General features: G+C 35.2%; 1 protein-coding gene across 4 annotated transcripts in view; it reads right to left on the bottom strand.

Moving 5' to 3' along the window:
* LOC121368239 (vezatin-like) overlaps positions 1 to 19,247 on the bottom strand; it is a 77,888-nt gene that overhangs the window by 33,330 nt on the left and 25,311 nt on the right. For 3 of the 4 annotated variants that reach the window (XM_041492878.1, XM_041492880.1, XM_041492881.1), the window contains exons 4-6: positions 18,995 to 19,140; positions 7,164 to 7,460; positions 6,589 to 6,738 (exon numbers count right to left, since the gene is read on the bottom strand). In XM_041492878.1, the coding sequence (XP_041348812.1) occupies positions 6,589 to 6,738; positions 7,164 to 7,460; positions 18,995 to 19,140 (593 nt within the window). The remainder of the gene's footprint in view (positions 1 to 6,588; positions 6,739 to 7,163; positions 7,461 to 18,994; positions 19,141 to 19,247) is intronic. The other variant, XM_041492879.1, reaches the window with a different exon arrangement.

The raw sequence follows: 19,247 nt of genomic DNA, 5'->3' as shown, positions 1-19,247 counted from the left end.
AATACTATGTTAACGAAAATGGCTTTTGAAGGGTTTCACCAGTCACAATTTCCCTCCATGTTTACATTTCTTCCAGCTCTTGATGTATTGAATAGCCTTTGAATAACATTAACCTCGAATGCAAATGCAAGCACTTGGCTTGTGCTTTCACTTGCATTCGAGGTTAATGTTGATGAACTATAAGCCTCCGTATGAGATGTTTATCAACCTTTGGAACTGCCAGAAGTAAATGGAGTAGTTTCATTTTACTGGCTGAAAATAAGGAAGGCACTGCTACATGTAATGTTCCTTAATTAGAGGCTTAGTGAAACAAATGCAGTGTGGGAAATTGTGACTGGTGGAATTCTTCAAAAGCCATTTTTTCAACACATGGATTTCTTCTGCCTTCTAGATGCCAACCATGGGTTTTTAGGCAGTCACCAGATTGGTATTACATGCTATGGCAGCAATCACATTTGGATACAAGAGTATCATACTAAGGTGTAGAGATACTGATGTCCTATTACTGATTCACTTTATTTAGAGACAGGGTTGAAGTGTGGATGGTTGGTGGAAGCTATGGAAACAAAATGTTTGCCAGTCCATTACATTTCAAAAGCACTATATGTACTAAAAAGACATAACATTTGAATTTATCAGACTACCGATATGTCATTCGTATTGTTTCAATGTTTATACTAAAGATTTTCTTCAGTACTTCAAATAAAAATGAAAATATTTATGGCCATGGTCATCAAACGAGAATCTAACATGAACGATGTTCATAGCTTTTCCCCATCAAATTTCCTATCATAAATACAATTTTTTTATTTATATGTAGATGTAAATTGTATGCTAGGACCAACTTGAATGCTGCTATTTACATTTCAGCACCATACCCTATCTGTTCTTTTACAAGGGAGTACTTGTTGGTAGCAAACAATAGTCTGAATGAAAAGATAATAGACAGGGATTTCCCGGAAGCACTGAGCTTAATTAATGTTTCCGGGTCTGAACTGAAAGTATCGAAATTATGTGAATCTATCATAATTATTAAAAATCTAATTTACTTACATTTCCTTGTTTAGAATAATATTATGAGTATCTGTAAATCAAATAAATTTCTTGTCATCCTAAAGTTTCGTAGTAGATAAATATAGATTTTTTGTCTTCAATAATTTCGCATGTATAAATTTATTTTTCTTCCAACTGCCAAATGAAATGTGAAATAATTAAATCATAGGAAATCCCAAATGCTTTTATCAGTGTCATCAATTCATAAAATTAGGCAACACGTTGTTTTAGATTTTCTAATGAAGGATTTCAGCTTTTGCATGAACGATCCATCGTTTATGTTAATATTAGTTTTGCATAACCGACAGACGAACAACAAAATCGTTTTCATTCTCTGACTGGGTGTGACATTTGCTGGTAATGGCAGGAAAACATGTTGGACATTTTATGTAAAATATCCAGAGTTGCTTCAGGGTGTAGGACGAGATAGTCTACTTCCTGATACCGAACAGTCTGCATGTCGAACAGTCTGCATGTCGTTGGTACCAAGCAGCAGTTTGTCACAACTGGAACTGACCAAGCAAAACATGACCTCTTTCAGAAAGGTACAAAAGCTTTGAAGATGCTTTCCCCAACAACTGATGCCATGAATCTACGTTTGTCTCATACAAATTTCCAAGCAAAAGTGTGATATGGATGTGTAAAATTCAGATGGTTGCTTGAATTCAGTCAGAATGACTGAACAGCATTAAGTAATATTAACAGCATGTCTAACCATCAAATTTGGACATTAATACATATTCTCAGGATGACGAAAATGCTGAAAGTTGTATGGTAATTTATATAATAACTATTATTATATGAACTGTCTTGATGACCATATATAGAAATATTTATTTACATTATGATTATCTACACAATTGAAAATTCACTGATAGTCTGTGAATATTATAAGTGTATTATGCTGTTGCATTGTGTAAATGTTTATTTGAAACATTTGATCATTTTAATAATCAAAAAATTAATTAGAATAATAATTCAAATAAAAAGTAAGATAATTGTTGATAATTAGTTCAATTTGAATGAATGTTTAACAACACCCCAGCATGAAAAATACATCAGCTATAAGTTTAGTTAGAAGTCTTGATGAAACATGTCTGCTTCTAACATTAAAAAGTTCATGACTACATTTACATTTGCCAATTTTTAAAATTACTCCATTAAGGAGAAAATCGCACTTGTATGTTATTTCACATTTGACATGCCTCGATCATATCTCTTTAAAGTCACAACAAATGAAGTTAAATGCTGCAGATTCTGAGAGAAAAAGAGTCCATAGATGATTTCAGATGAAAATTGATATTTGAACTTACGTGATCTTTTAACCTCAACATTTGACCTCGAAAGTCAAATGCTGCAGTGGTAACCAGGTTTTTCTGAAAGCTTAGACCATTATGAAACCATATAGCATGGTTATTAGGGCCTACACGAGTCCAAAATATTGGGATTCAGTACTTGAGAAACTAGCGTATAATCATATAATTATTGTGTAAATTATATTGTTGATTATCTACTGCTGAAGTTATTGTCCTACATTGTGCATTGTATTATAGTTCATCATTGTATTCTACCTTGTACGGTAACTAGAGTCCTGTGAATCGACCCATGCCAGAGTACTCGTGGAGACCTTAATGGTTTATACTCACTTTTAACAAAACAATGCTAGCAAATTTTTTTTTAGAGTCTTGGCCAGTCGACTATGAAGGAACCACATTCATTTTGTGATTATAGTCCTTTTGCCAGAGTACTTAACCTTGCAGGTTGGTACCCACAATTTTTCTCTCTGGTAATTACATCTTTGGAAGATTTAGATTGAGGATTCATGGGTTGCAAACTTGGCACCCTTGAGAATTTTTAAATATACAATATATGGCATCCAAGATGGCTGCTAAACCACAGAACTGGTAATATCTCAGATAATGTATTAGCTTTGGCAAAACTGTTGATGTTTATGATGGTGTTTTACGAGTCAAGGAATTAATTTTGAACTATCACCAGCTAATCAATACACATTGCCACATCATTTAAATTCACGATGGTCACCACTAAGGTAGATAAAACATAGAAATTGTTTGGAAATCTGTCAGTACAGTGTTATTCTATGTCCACAGTTTTTCTTCTATAACTGAAACTGAACTGATTCCACGGTTAAACGCATATCACTAATAAGACTGCACCGATGCCTTTATCTGTTCAGATAGCAATAAACCACCATGCCCATGCATAAGGATCCCACCAAGTGTGATTTCGAGAAACTGCTTGATAGGTATGGTTTACCCGAACTAAAAACAGATTTTGTTTGCTTTAATTGATCCAATATGGCTGAACATCCTGGCAGTGTTCTCGCTGGGTGAAAATTAAAGGAGGGCGGCCGGTCGGCACCACACCCTTCAAAAAAAAAAAACGTAGAGCAAAAAACAAAACAAAAAGGGGGGGGGGGGGGGGGGGGGGGAGTAGTTTGGTTATCATATTGTTGTGTGTTGGTAGACTTTGAGAAAAGACATACTCCTTATTTTGCCTACAAAAAAGTGCAAAGGGGTTTATAAAAAAAACTTTTAACTGAATGATATAGGTCTGACATTCACGGGCAGTTCCGGTTTTGCTGGACCGATCAAAGTTTTAATATTATTATTTTTAATAAAGATTTCAAGATATACGAAAAACAATAAAGATGTTTGTAAAGTGATCTCCTAATGTCAGATACATTTTTGTTATTTCCATCTTCATCGAACGAATCGATCGCTGTGATAAAATATCGCCAGCTGATAAAAAGTAGTTTCGTTTTTGTAAAGGCGGTGTATATATTATTTGGCACTCAAGATAAATGATTTTAATGATAAACACTACCACTTCCGTTGTTTTTATAAGCGTTCATATCCCCTCAAAATCAAAAGTTTACAATATTTTATAAAGATCTGCTTAATAAACAGAATAACAGAAAGTAAAAATCAACAGTTTCAACCTATTATATCTGCAACAGAGGACAAAATATCAAACGATAGTTAGTGGAAACAAAAGTGACTAAGAATTTACAAAGGTAGTCCGTTGGGCGACCATTGATATTAGGGTCTGGCGAGTATGGTATCAATTAAAAATTAAACGCACTGAAACTGAATCGAATGTGACAAAACACACGTCTGCTGGCACAAACTACAGCAGCAGAAGACATGGAACATGCTCTATATTTTGACAGTGCCAGACTCAGCTCCTGTGGTTTAGGTCTGGATCTTTCTCAAAATAGAGATCAAAATGTATTGCAGACATAAAGTATGTTTTTTTAATCTGAAAGTTGTTGGCTTATTGGAATGGACTGAATATGCCGTAATTATCTAGTAGACCTACATTTTGACAATTGTTATTCAATGTTATGGTAAAAAGCAATCACATTTAATTAGTTTATATTATTCTGGGACAAAATCAAAATCTATCTTGTAGTTTTAACTCACTAATGTGAGCGCATGCACACATATAAAAATAACAATGACATTTTTCATTACTACACTGCTTATTCCAAAGGTCAGCTAATTAATTGTCATTGTCGGTATTGTTTTAAGTTTAAGCAATTTGAATAAACTAAGAAGAGATCAGATATACATGATGACACAACTGTCCAAATATTACTGTAATAAACAGATTTATTTTGCTTTTGATATTTATTTTATTAGTAGCCTACTAATATTTACAATATCCAAATTAAACGCACACGTGTGCGTGTACAAACACACAAGTTATTACATTTGACCAATTTTTAGGCTATTGTCCGTGTGCGTCAAAAGGGAACCCATGAATTGAAAAGTAAATTCATAATGCATAAAGATAAAATTCATATAAAAAAATATTAATTTATTAATTTTAGTTTTAAACCCATAATATCTTAAATAACTTCTTTTTCTGGTGAAAAATCTTCAGGGTAAATAAATTAAAAAAATTCTTTACAAATTACCACCAAACTGCATTGGTGAGCACATGGATATTATTCAACAGAGAATATTAGATAGTTTTGATTTTGGCTGTGCAGTTAAATTTCAATGTGATAATAGTAGGCCTAGCTGAATTTTGAGATGGACCAGTAAGATTTTTCTTCCAACTGGCCTTGCTGGTAACCATGGTTTTCAACTTAATTTTTAACCATGTGCTGGAATTTTCTAAACATTCTTTCATTAATTCATGATTGATTGATTGATTGATTGATTCATACATACAGACACACATTCATACATACAGACACTCACTCGTTCACTCACTACTTTATCCATTTGTGTATTTATTCAGGTCTTAGTTAGGTGTTTGTGAATGCTAATAGTTGTATAATGACAACAACACATTCTTACCCGAGAAACCATTTGATGACATATATCTGGTATCTTGATTTATTATTTGATACAATTATTTACAATTTGCAATTATATCTTATTTTAGTAATTTTGAAAACATGATAACTAAACTTATCAACAATCTAAACCTAACATCTAACATAAAATTAGTCTTATTACAAATATTTTTAGATTTTCATTCCAAAATTGCCACCCTTTTCAGTCAGCCATTTTGAATGTTTGTCAACCCAATATCTGACAGCATTACAGTGTCAATGAACTCGTTGAGCCCATAAATATCAGTTTTGACACCAAGATAGAAATGTCAAGTGCTGTAGTTCTGAAGATACAGTTTTGATGATGAACTGGCATCCATTTTCAAAAACAGACACCATCTTGTTTGCATCAATTTGAGAACATGTCATCTTATATTTTCATGAACTCCACACCCTAGTGATTAATTTTAGCCATGGCTCTTTTTCAGACTCTGCTGCAGGACTAAATAACATTTATCATTTGATCAAGGACTTTAACAAAAATCAATCTATAAGTGTTTCTGCCAGTAATTGTTTTGGGATATGGCGCTATGGAATTGAATGCAACCACGATCAACAAGGGGCTATGGGGGGCCTCCCCCAGAAAGAAAATGGGTTAAGTTTAGGGTTAGGGTTAAGAAAATCAGACAGTAATGATAATGGTCATTAATTTTGTCAAAAGGTTAACTAAATCTGCAAAAACATTTGGGTATGGCGCCATACCCGTTTTACCCTCTGGTAGAAACCCTGTCCATATGCATCCTTTTTGTATAAAGTTCCCATGTTAGTCATTTCTATTTTGAGTAACACTGACATTAATTTTACCTTTATGTTAGCATATAGATCAAATGCAAATCAAAGCAATCGAATGCATCCACTGTGCATAAAGGTGCTAACATAAAGGTAATATTTGACGATGAATCTGTAACAGGCCTCTCTCAATTGGTTACACGAAAACAAATTGAGGTAACCCAATTTGTGTCTGTGTACGTTGCCATGACCACATAATTGATGTCCCAAATGGGTTTCACAAAACTACGCTTGCATGACTGATGCCTGAATTAAACTTGTCTGTGGTAAATGGATTGGGCTGAATAGCATGAAAACCAAAGAGTACATAAACCTTTGTGACAAATGGAATTAACTTTTAATTCTCTAACAAAATGCTGATCAATAGCAAAGGATACATACTAATTATGTGCAATGTTGCCTTCCTGCAGGTGAGCATACAAGCACGGACACTTAAGAAGATCTGTTTCCTCAGCTCTGGACACTGCCTCAGTGATGTGGAGGACACTTTCTGTACCAGCTGAGAAGCTGCACACCCAGGAGGAACTCTAGAAAAAAACACACACTAAACTGTCACAGCCAAGATGGTTCACATACATGTTATGAACAGAGTCAGAAGTGAAAAGATAAATCATATACCTGTATCATGTAAATGTTAAACCTTTTTATAATACATTCCATAAACCCATGTTCTATAGAGCATACTACATAATTAAATATTACATGCTCAACCACATGCCTCAAAACTGTTTCAAACAAGGAAATGCCTTTCTGTTCATCAGAAAATTATACCTAATTTAGCTCTATAAAACCCCCAGAAAAGAGTACCACTTTTCTTTATTTTATTATGTTGGTGTCTCAACAGAATTGATAGTATGATTATGGAATATTGGATGTCACATTTATAGGCAAGGAGTGGTGTTATACAAGTATATATGAAGCTGTTTAGCATGTCTATTAATTAAGTACCTACAAAGAAAATCCTCTGGCAATCAGTTCCCTCTCTTGTACAAGTTGAAGTGACTTCTTGACAACTATGGATAGCTGCTCACTGGTCAGCACAAAATGTTCATAAGACTGAGCCAACCCATCCCAGTATTTCTGCCACATGCAGATACGAGCATCTTTGGCTAGTGATGTGATTGCAACCACTGTGGTAACAAGCGTCAAGATATCCAGAACGGGGTGAGATATCGAATGTACAGCTTCATTCTGCATGCACCGGGCCACAAGGTAGGCTAGCAGGCAAGGAAGTAAAACGGATGACAGTCTGAAAAACCCCCACAAATGTTAACATTCAATAGCACAAGAATATATGGATATATGTATAAGAGTATATTGAGTCACTACAATTCATGGCCAACAGTATTAATAGAAACAACTGATCAATACATCAACTTTATTCAGTCTTGGGAATAACTAAATAATGCATGCATATTACATAATTAAGTATTAGGCAGCAAATTAAGTTCTACAAAAAAGAATACCACCTTTTTTATTAGTCCCCTACCAGTCCAACCAGAGGGGCTATAGGTTTCATCTCCGTCCTGTCTGTTTGTCTGTCCTGTCCGTCCGTCCTGTCCATCTGTGCCTGCCTGCTTTCCAATAAAGTGCTGAATTGCAATACAATTTTTTTTTTTCAATCCGATTCCAACCTACTCTGACATTAGTCCAGGCAAAATAGTAAAAGACCCATCACAAATTGCAAAAGTTTTTATTTCAACTATATTCAATTCTGTGTGTAGTATAAAATAACATCTCAAAAATGTAGAACAAGATAATTTGTGGAACAATTTTAAATTCAACACTGAAAATATACTTGTTAAAATAAGTTAGGGGACACTAACATTTTAGTTTTTTGCTTCTGCATTCAGCTGGTAACTCAATTAAACATTATGAGAATAAGTTTAACAGCTAGCTAACACTTCAAAAGTGTTGCAAAATTCAATGATATTGTAAACCGTTTTAATATGTAGTGTCTTAGCAAAAATATGTCATGCATTCTACTTCCTACTTGCTGTGATTTCCATTTCATTGACAATATCTATTACAATATTTCACGTGCAATATGCCTTACAGTACTGGATTTAATGATGTAATGGTTGAGTCATCGGTCTAAAGGCTGGTAGGTACAGAGTTCGCACCCCAGTGTTTTAAAAGCCCAGAAGGGGGTGTAAGGCCACTACACCGACTTGTCACCAACAATTAATATTCATCCACTGTCATTTAGAGACAGCCTGAATACCCGTGTTTGAACCGTAATTGGATACATGCACGAAAATCAAGTTAAAATAAATGGAACGAATAAATATGCCTTTAGTATAAAAAAAATGCACTCTATTAAGGCCTGTGAGAAAAACGTTAGCAAATATTGAAAATGCTTCTAGACTTATTGTCTCCTTAATAACGATGTAGGTAATAAAATGAGAAATAACATCTCATCTGATCAAAGTTTGAACTTTAAGAGCTTAATAAATATGGTCACGCCTGGCGAGATATTTGAAAGAACATGTTGTCATAAGTGTTATTTTTTTCATATGGCCACTAAATATATTTGCTATATTAATTTGAATTAATTCAGTGTACGTGCCAGGTACTACTGCATTTGAAACATGTGCAGAGTGCCACAATCTTTGTATGGAATGGAGTAGTAATGGGTGCTTTCTAGTATATCTCAAATTAGCATTATAACCTCATATTTTTCTGATTTAAAGATTGCATGTAGCAACTTTAGCCACATTTGCTATTGTCATCTATGGGGTTTGGGGTTTAATTTAGTGCTATAGACTAAAATAAGATGGTCAGCTTCTGCTTTTGCCCTTTTCAACCTGTCTCTTCGCATATTCATGAAACATTATGTTTACCCAGGACATCGAGCCCTTTGTTATCAGTCCATAATAAATGGACTAGCTTGGTATCCCCAAAAGGCAAAGAAAGCATTTCCATCTTGTCAAAATAATTAGACCAGTGTCATTTCGCAATAAAAGTGTCAAATTGCAATAAATGCAATCTAATTAAAATTAGCTCCATTATTAGGCCTACATGTGGATCTAACAGCAGCCCGTTGGAGCTCATGTCCAGTTGACCTTTCATTTGACCAATCAAAACCTTACTCCCAAAATCATGCCAGTGATTTGAAAAGAATTTGAAAAAATTTGGGATTATGCCGAGGGTATAACGAAATGATTCGGGTGAATTACGAAGTATGCCAGAAACTAATTGCAATATAAAATTTGATATAAAATTCATTTCAAGACGAAAAAAAAACCTGTGATGGTATAGCCATATAATTTATTTATACTACATGTAGTATACAATCCAAAGTTTATTACCCTGTTTTTGCAATGTTGAAATAGACCAACAAGTTCACCTATTGCATAAATAGTCTCGCCCGATATTTTTAAAATTTGTATGCTCCCGAATAACGCTATAAAAGGCGAAGTGTAAATGGTCGATATTTAAATTGTTATTTATAGATGAAATGTCACCTGGACATGGCAGTCCATGCAATGCTGTTAGATCTACTGGCTAGACCCAGTAGAGCTAATTTTAATCAGATTGCAATAATGTATTTTTAAATATTATTTCCTATTCCAAATTACTCTCAACATTCCAATGCTTTTTCAATAGTAACGATCGAAAAAATTAATATACAGCAAGGCACAATATTTCACGCGAACCGCCGTTCTGTTCGCGTGTCGGTTACGCAAAATTAAATTTACAAAAACCGCAAATCGGTTACGTCATGACCTGTAAACATTCAGAAATTAAAACTTGCAAACTTCACGATTACAGGAAGTTTATTCATGCAGACATACTACTGGTATTCCGACAAATGTTTTAGACTGATTTTTAGATACTTGAAAGTCTTATATTGCAACAGTTGTAACTTACGACCAGTCTACAGTTTTAAAACAGTTTTAAAGAAATGTGCTCGGACGGCTAAATTTTCTGCTGCTATTTTATCTCTAAAGGAATATATGTAGACATAGTATTGGATTGGCTATAATTTTACATATGTTAAAAACAGTTTTAACGTAAACAGGAATCCAAAAGTGTCACAAAATTTTTAAAATACTAACATCGCATAATGAGCTTTAAAAAACCCCAAACATTTGGAACGTCACTGTAGTATATAAGTACCATTGATGAAGTGAAAGTAGCATAGCCACCGCAAATCGCAAAAAGGAATCCCTACAAATGAGTATTTATCTATTTCAAAGGCGTAGCGCCCATTACGCACGTGCGTATTGCAAAAACAAAATCCGGGAATAGGTCGAGGCTGTCTGTAATTGTTCTATATAATAGACCTCTTAAAATTGACTCGAAAAAAGATTTTAAAAAATGCATCTGCAGTCGTCCTGACTTTTAAAATTTTCACGGTGACGGTGTGTGTGGCCGAATCCCCCGCTCGGGCACGCCTATCGCGTGTGTAATGCTAAGAATATTTCTGGCTACGCCCCTGTATTTTGTTTCAGTACTGGAGCTAATATTCAGTTCTTTTATAATATTGTTAACTTTAGCAAACATTAAAGACTTTTTTTTTCTTTTCTTTTTTAAATGTTTTCTTTTGTATTTGTTTTAACTTTATCTTTCAACTAAAAACTATGTATTTAAAATATAATTTCAACGTAATTTTGAGGTAACCGATCAGATAACCCATGGGTTACGCAAATATAATTCACGTAACCGAACAATTGATTACCTAGGTAAAAACCACGTGAACCGACTTCCGCGTACCTCAGATTTCGAAATATTGTCCCCTGTACTGACATGAAAGTCAATAGAGGTCATTTACGTTATCAGGGTGTGTGTGTATCCAATCATACAGGTCTGTTATAATATTATTAACAGAAATATAGATATATCAGGGCCATAGCTAGTAAGGGGGGGTGGGGGGGGGAAGAAAAAATCTGGAAAAAATTATAGAAACTTAAAGAAAATTCTGTTCTTAACCATTTAAGGAGTTTTAGACTATTAACTACTCAGATACCCCCCACCCAGATTTTACCCTTGCATTGCCACAAAGTGTATTTCATCCCTCTTGCATCACCATAAAGAAGACTGTCACCCCATGCTAGTTTATATACTACAGCACGCACAGTTCTACTTTTATTCTTGTTGTAGTGCATAATTTTTTTTACTTCAGAGGCAATGCAAGTCAAGCTGCATTACTTGGCTGTTATAGCATTTTGTCTTCACGCCTGGATTAAAAATGACATTTAATCTATATAATTTAATGGTAATTTCTAAAGAAACATTTTTATTTATACTAGATTTCTTTTTTCAAATTTTTTTATTTAAGTTGGTATGGGGTTAAACTTCATTATGAAGTTACATGCCAATTCATCGGGGTTTCTTGGAAGCAAACAGACTATATATGGTGAGCACATGGTTATTATTCAACAAAGAACATTCTAGTTTTAATTTTGGCTTTGCAGTTAAATTTCAATGTGATAATCGGAGGGCTAGTTGAATTTGAGAAGGGCCAGTAAGATTTTTCTTCAACTGGCCCTGCTGGCGACCATGGTTTTCATGTTCATTTTCAACCCTGATACTAGCATGTATTATAGAACAAATGGCCAATCCAACTAGTACATTAAAAATGTATATTCATTTTATTGATATGTTAAAAACTCTATTTCCATGGCACTTGGATGTTCAGGGTCACACATGCCAATGTCTCACCATAGATCTGTTTTGCTGAGAAAGAAAGAAATGTTTTATTTAACGATGCACTCAACACATTTTATTTACGGTTATATGGCATCAGACATATGGTTAAGGACCACACAGATTTTGAGAAGAAACCCACTATCGCCACTACATGAGCTACTCTTTCCAATTAGCAGCAAGGGATCTTTCATTTGCACTTCCCACAGGCAGGACAGCACAAACCGGGCCTTTGTTGAACCAGTTATGGATCACTGGTCGGTGCAAGTGGTTTACACCTACCCACTGAGCCTTGCGGAGCACTCACTCAGGGTTTGGAGTCGGTATCTGGATTAAAAATCCCATGCCTCGACTGGGATTCCGAACCCAGTACCTACCAGCCTGTAGATCGATGGCCTAACCAAGACGCCACCAAGGCCGGTGTTTTGCTGAGATGCAGCAAAAGCCTCTTATGGTTTACAAGTCACTTACTTCAGCCAATCATATCACACCAAATCTTTCCAAAATATTTCTTAAAATCATTTTTAAAAGTGATAAGTTTAGTCAGTTACATTTGCATTAAATAACGCTATACAGTGCCTTCACCTTCGCATAATGTAACAGGCTAACCTATCAAATCATTACATGTCTGAAACAATTAAGTCTATATCTTGTCTAAATATCTAGTAACAATGTTAATTTTAGTCATGTATTACTCAGTTATATTGTTTAATTAATTAACAAGAATATGTTATCACAGGTGCAGTATGAATAGATTTATAGCTTTTACTACCCAAGTTTGTATTACTGGTATGTAAATTAAACATAGTTTCATACAGCAGAATATCTTTGAATGCTATAAGCATGCATTTCTTTTATATAGTGCTCTTTCATGGGGCTGATAATAACATTGTTAACTTCAATATAAATGGAATACTTTACAATAGGAAACACGTTCGTTTCATTTCCTGAGATCAGAAACTGTATTACACATGCTGAGGTTCAATGTACACCAATATATGATATAATTATTCTTCTTGATACCTGTCACTCTCTAGTGAGCTGTCCTTTGCTGGCATGTCACGTGTATCCAAAAGGGAATACTTGGTTTCTGTGATATTTTTGACTTGATTTATCCATAGTCCTTAAATACCACAACACACTAGCTACATGTGCGCAGCAACCTACAACCCGAGCACCTACTTTACAGGTATAGTACCATCCTATAACAGGTTTATAGGGAGTGTTCCTATACTCAATCCAAAGCGTATGTGCAGCACTATTTGTATGACTAGACTGGATTTTTACTTTGATTAATGTTGGGCTTTCCTTACACACCATCAAAGGATACTCCCCATTGTCATCAAAATATGTTCCTGAAGTATGATGAGGCTTGTTTCAGGTGATATACTCCAATGGTGATATCTCTTAGCTGATCCATGTTCAACTTAGGGAAGTTTTGCAGCCCCACAGTTGCATCATCCAGATTTTTAAAATACAGATTTCTTCTTCAGCAAATCTTTATCCTCTAAGTACTTCTGAAGATGGTTGCCTTCCTCTGCCTTTTCTTGCTATAATATTTGCTAATGGATTGTCGGATGTCACTAGAGGTTTTTCCGTATTTGTTACAGATTGCCCTAATAACTTGCAAAAAATCACCAATGTAAAGGATCATTGTATTAGGTGCAACTTTATCTAAATATTTAAAATGCTTGAGTTTGCCATTTACACTTTCTACTACTCATCTAATGTTTGTTATTAGTCTGCTTGAGTTAGCTTCATCAGTGGTGTGTTGTTGTTGGACTTTTGGTAAATAGGATTACATTTTCACATCAAGTCATCGTTCTTGATGAAGAAACTCCACAGCATCCCGGAATCCTCTGTCTAAAATACAAACATGGTTCTCTTGGATCCACTCATTTATGTTTTCTAAATTGTGTGAGAAGGCATGTTTTGTTATGGAGGCATCATTGTTTTTGAACACACATAGGCATGTAGGCAATGACCGCACAGCTGTAGATAGCTTGTTAAATCTACAAACTACTCTTTGGTTAAACCAGTTAAACAGCAGCAGTCATCGTCCATCACCATTGATGAAATGTTAAGTTGATGTGACTTTGTTTTTTGATCATATGACGTATATTTTCAAGCAAGGAAACAATGTCCATCCTAGAAAAAATATCACACTGTTTTGTCACAGAAATCACCGAGTGCTGATTTAGAAAAATAGGTTGTTTCAATTTATGTTTAAGATAGCATCTGTTTCTAGAGTCAATGAATACACCCTTTTCTATGAAAGTGGTTTCGCTGATTTCCGGTCTTCTTACATACAATGCAGTATTTGTGGCTCCTTGGGGTTGATGGAATTTTGAGCTGTATGGTCTTTGGGCTCAGAAGATTGGCTTGTGGTAATTCTTCATCAATATGCCATACTGTTGTAGAAGACTGTCATCGGTACTTGGCATAACAAGCATTGCAGATAGTCTCTTTGTTGTCCACTTCTCTTAAGAGGCTTTTCTCAAGGTAGTTCTTGAGGCCACTATTCACAACGTGTCTTCTTGCTGCTTGTTTACACCTCTTCAGAGGCAGCAAATAATCTGCTTTGGCATAATGTGTCCTGGAGGAGAAAACATTACATAATTATAAGCATTTCAGCAAAATTAGGATCATGGTCAGTTATATAACAAAATATCTATTTCAGATTATACAACATTTATATATACGTAATTGCAAAACATTTCAAGCATGTTTGCCCTACATTTAAAAAGAAAAACCCCAATTTAAATAAAACATTTGTGCTATCTGTATATTGAAATATATAAATGAAGCAATAATAACAAACGATGTTATTAAATCCATAAAATTCCTTTTATTACCATTAATTTTAAATGCATTAATGGAAAAAAAAAAATAATAATAATAATTATGCTGATAAAATAATATATGTAATTGTTTCATTCAATAAACGCTTTCGTTTGACATGTTTTTAGCAGATGATAAACCATTTTTAAAAATAAAAACCACCCATAAAAATGGAATATAATAAATGAAAAAAGAATAGTATTCATCAAAGGAAGATTGGTTAGGCCAAGAAGTCGATTTTCTAGTTCTTAACTGTAGGTTACATTGTAAATCCATAACCTGCCCCAATATCTGTCACTGACATTGAAAACCGATTGATAGATCGAAAGAGTACTCACAGTATTTTACCTAAAATTGACAATATCGTATAAAACTAAATTTTAGGAAATGTAGGGTTCTCAATAATTTAAAATACTTACCAATTTCTTTAATCTTGGATGAATCACCAAATCTTCAACTTGATGTGTAAAATCATTGTTAATAATTAATGACAGGACACATTGACAGGTGCAATCTGGATCGAGCTGTAGATTCACAACATGACGTACATGTAGTTACATCCCTTTGTTGTTAAAAACTATACAAAACCAATCATTTTATTTTGTTTTCATTATGAGTGCATTCGTGTTCAATCTTTATTTTTACACAGTAGTTATATTATCTTAATATCGTGTTGTGTTTAAAAATTGAAGACTGAACACGACTGCGCTGATACATTTTTGATGCTTTGAAAGTGGTACAAATGGCTAAAACATGAATTGAGACTAAAATTGAACACTTTGCCACCAGATTTATCATACTTTCGACACATAACACACAAAAAAATGTGTAACACTAAAACATTAAAACCTTTATTTATTTCCAACACCTACTTTTAAAAGCCAAATTGTGAATTTTGTTTCCTCGATTTATTGGGGGCCGCAAACACATTATCGTACCTACTCCTTTGTGTGAACAAAAATAGGTTACACAAAATTAGATTTGTGCAAAGCAACGTGAGAATGAAACGATCATTCTCACAATTTTCAGAGGTCTGTGTATATCTGCTTATCTAGAGGCAAGACCATTGTTTACACTGCCTGCTACATATTTTTAATGAGAGCTGCCTCCCCTCCATTACTCCATGTGTCAAGGAGGCTGGATAATTAAAGTTGCAGGTGGCGAAGTATCAATTTTATTTGCTTTTAAAATCATGTCACAAAGGCTGTTCTCGTCATGTCAGGTAGTATATAGCACCTACTGTTAATAATTTAGTCAGTGCTTGGCTTTATGTTTGTATTGTCACAAATTATCATCAATAGTGGTGACCACATGCCTCAAAACTGTTTTCAAACAATAAAGTTCCTTTCTGTTCATTACCAAAATTATATCTTGCCCATATGTCACATTTATAGCCAAGGAGGGTGCTGTACAAGTACATATGAAGCTATTTGTTTGGTGTCAGGGGTGGGCAAAAGCCCTTTTTTTCCATCTGGGACCGATTGTCGATCTCTGAGACCGAATTTTTTTTTTTTAAACGTGTGTTTGCCAGTCCCACTTTTGTCATTCTTGTCAGTCCGAAGCACTTGTCCATTTCTATTAGTGGAACAAATTCCTATTCATAAATTGGAAAGGCCTGCCCAGACATCGGTATCTTGTGCATGATTTAAAATAATAATAAATAAATAGTGGTCAAACTGACTGGTGTTTCAGACGTCTGTGATTTTAAAGTCTGCCATAAGTCGGATCTACAATAGTATCAATCCACTGCCACTATAGGCTAGACATTTGTCAAAGCCTCTGAGCTGGTCACGAGATTAAACAGACGTTAACAATAACACAATTCTTGGTGAGAAAGCTACCAAGGTATTACACTCCAATTAAAACAAAGGACCCAGAGTTTGCAACTGGTCACAATCAACACCTGTCAAAGCCTGTGTATGGAGCTGTGTCGGGTCGAGTGTCTAATTCCGAGGCAAGAGGCTTTTGTGAAATACAAACTGCTTGAAATAGCATAAAATACACTGAAATAATATATAAATGTATTTCTTGTTGACTGTTCAATGTAGTGTATCAAATAATTATAAAGGATTTTAAAATTAAAAAGACGTTTCTACCTTTTTTGTTACAAGTGGGAGTGAGCTGGAATAGCTAAACCATCTATCTCTAGAGCCAGTAGCAGTCAAATGTCATCCAATCGGCGACAACGTTATTAATTGTTTTGTTTAAACGTGTGCTAGCTCAAGTTGTCAAACGCTCCAACAGTGTTATTGTTTATTAATTTTCAGGACACAGTACTGAATACTCGTACTTTTTATACATATATAGGAGTTAAAATGCATAACTTTTATTCCTTTTTTATATTATTTATTCCACTAAGTAAAATATATATACTCTGTCAAAAAAGAAACGCATAGGCGAAATATTCATGGAATTATCTCTTTAATACAAAGTGGCATAATTTCATTATTTATGATCGTATCAAAGTCAAATTTGACATGAGTATGTGACAATGTTCTTGCTATGGACTGACGGCAGTGGAGGCATTTTCGTCACCAAACAGCATTGCACAAGGGCGCTGAAATCAGTACCATGTGTGGCCAAAAGCAGCAGCAATCACTGCGCAACATCTCCTTGGAATAAGTCTCTGAATCCGGGCACGTGGAATCCTAGCCCATTCTTCCTGCAGTGCATGTGACAGTTGCGGAAGCGTCCGAGACTTCGGGTCATGCTGGCCTACACGTCTGTCCAGTTCGTCCCATACATGTAGATGTTCAATGGAGTTGAAATCTGGCGAACTTGATGGCCATAGCAGCACATGAATGTTCTCATTCTGTAGGAAGTCCATTGTTACACATGCCATATGCATCCTGGCATTGTCCTGCTGAAAGAGTTCTCTCTGTCGATCCAAAATAGGAAGCATGTGATGACAAAGAATTTCATCTCGGTAGTGTACAGCTGTCAGGTTGCCTTGTACAAACACAAGTTCACTTCTGCCGGTGTATGAGATGGAACCCCACATCATAACACTCTCTCCACCGAATCTGTCAACTTGGGTGATGCAGTTGTTGGCAAAATGTTCATTGCGGCGTCTGTAAACATGTTGTCGTCCATCACGTCGCTGTAAAAGGAAACGTGACTCGTCGCTGAACCATACTCGCCGCCAGTTTCCCAAGTTCCACCCCTGTACATATGTACACCAGCGAACACATAAATGTCAATGTTGACGTCGCAGGACGGGGCCAACAGACGGTCTCCTAGCCCGTAAACCAGCTTCTTGAAGTCGGTTCCGAATGGTTTGTGCAGACACCCTTCTCAAACCAGGTATGCGTCAAGCAGTATTCGTTGCTGTGGCAGTTCGGTGACGCAAGTGCAGAACCCGGATGTAGCGATCTTGTGCTGCAGTTCTTATGCGAGGTCTTCCACTTCTGGGCCGGTCTTCAGCTGATTGAAACTACTGGTACCTGTCCTAGAGATGTGAAATGGTGCTCTGATGGACATTCATGTGGCATGCAACTACTGACTGCGATTCACCTAACTGGAGGCGGCCTATTGCAATGTTTCGATTCAGCAGGTTTAGTCTTGGAATCTTGTAACTCATCTACGTCGAAATGAAAATGAGGTATCATTGCGACCATTGCAGCTTTAAATACCCATCACTACCCCAATCTTTCCCCCGAGTTTCACGTGCATTCGCCAAAATCTGACCATTTCATGCCAATTTCCTGCAATTGTCGCACAACATGCGTTAAATTTGTTTTAGGGTGCATTTGGGCATGCTGTCCCATTCTAGGAACATAACAAACATGGTCATTCAATAACACTGTACAAAAAAAAAAGATATTTTGTAAAATCAAACACTTTTCTTCTTTCTCTATCACCTATGCGTTTCTTTTTTGACAGAATATACAATTTGTTTTTTTCGCTATGTGTGATCAAACATTTTGTTTTTCTTTCATGTTTTGATGTTTATCATTTTGCGTTCATGATTCAAGATAAAAATATACAAATGCCACTATGATTTTGTTTTTTAAAACACTATTTGGCAAATATCACCTTTTAAATGATTTTATAATTTTTAGTTGTATTCCTTTCTTCTTTTTCCCTCTTCCCAACCCCCTCTGGTAGTGATGACATCACATGGGACCGACTGACAATTTTATTTTTCCCCACCCCTGGTTGGTGGTAGTGTCCATTATTATTTGTATAAGTACACAAATCCATAATAGGGTTAAAATATTTTAAATATCAATAAACTACATTGTACATATAAGTTTCTAATATATTTACTTTGTATTAACAAGCACTTACCCAGCATTTATCCATGATATATTTGAAACAGATTTACAGGGCAGAAAATCTGTTTTGTCCAATTCACACAGGAAATCTGCATCCATTTCAAGCAGAACATTGGAGGTAACCAGTTTTTGATAGATTTTTTGTTGGTGATATATGTTCTGCAATAATTTAACAATACAAAGAGAAGAAATATAACAAAATTATAAAATATAAACATCAATGTTCTTGTAGTTATAAACTAGAATGGCAAAGTCATGATCACTCC

This window comes from Gigantopelta aegis, chromosome 3 (genome assembly GCF_016097555.1).
Source record: "Gigantopelta aegis isolate Gae_Host chromosome 3, Gae_host_genome, whole genome shotgun sequence".
Lineage (NCBI taxonomy): Eukaryota > Metazoa > Mollusca > Gastropoda > Neomphalida > Peltospiridae > Gigantopelta > Gigantopelta aegis.
The sequence above is the reverse complement of the archived record's forward strand: the minus strand, read 5'-3'. Positions and strand labels throughout refer to the sequence as shown.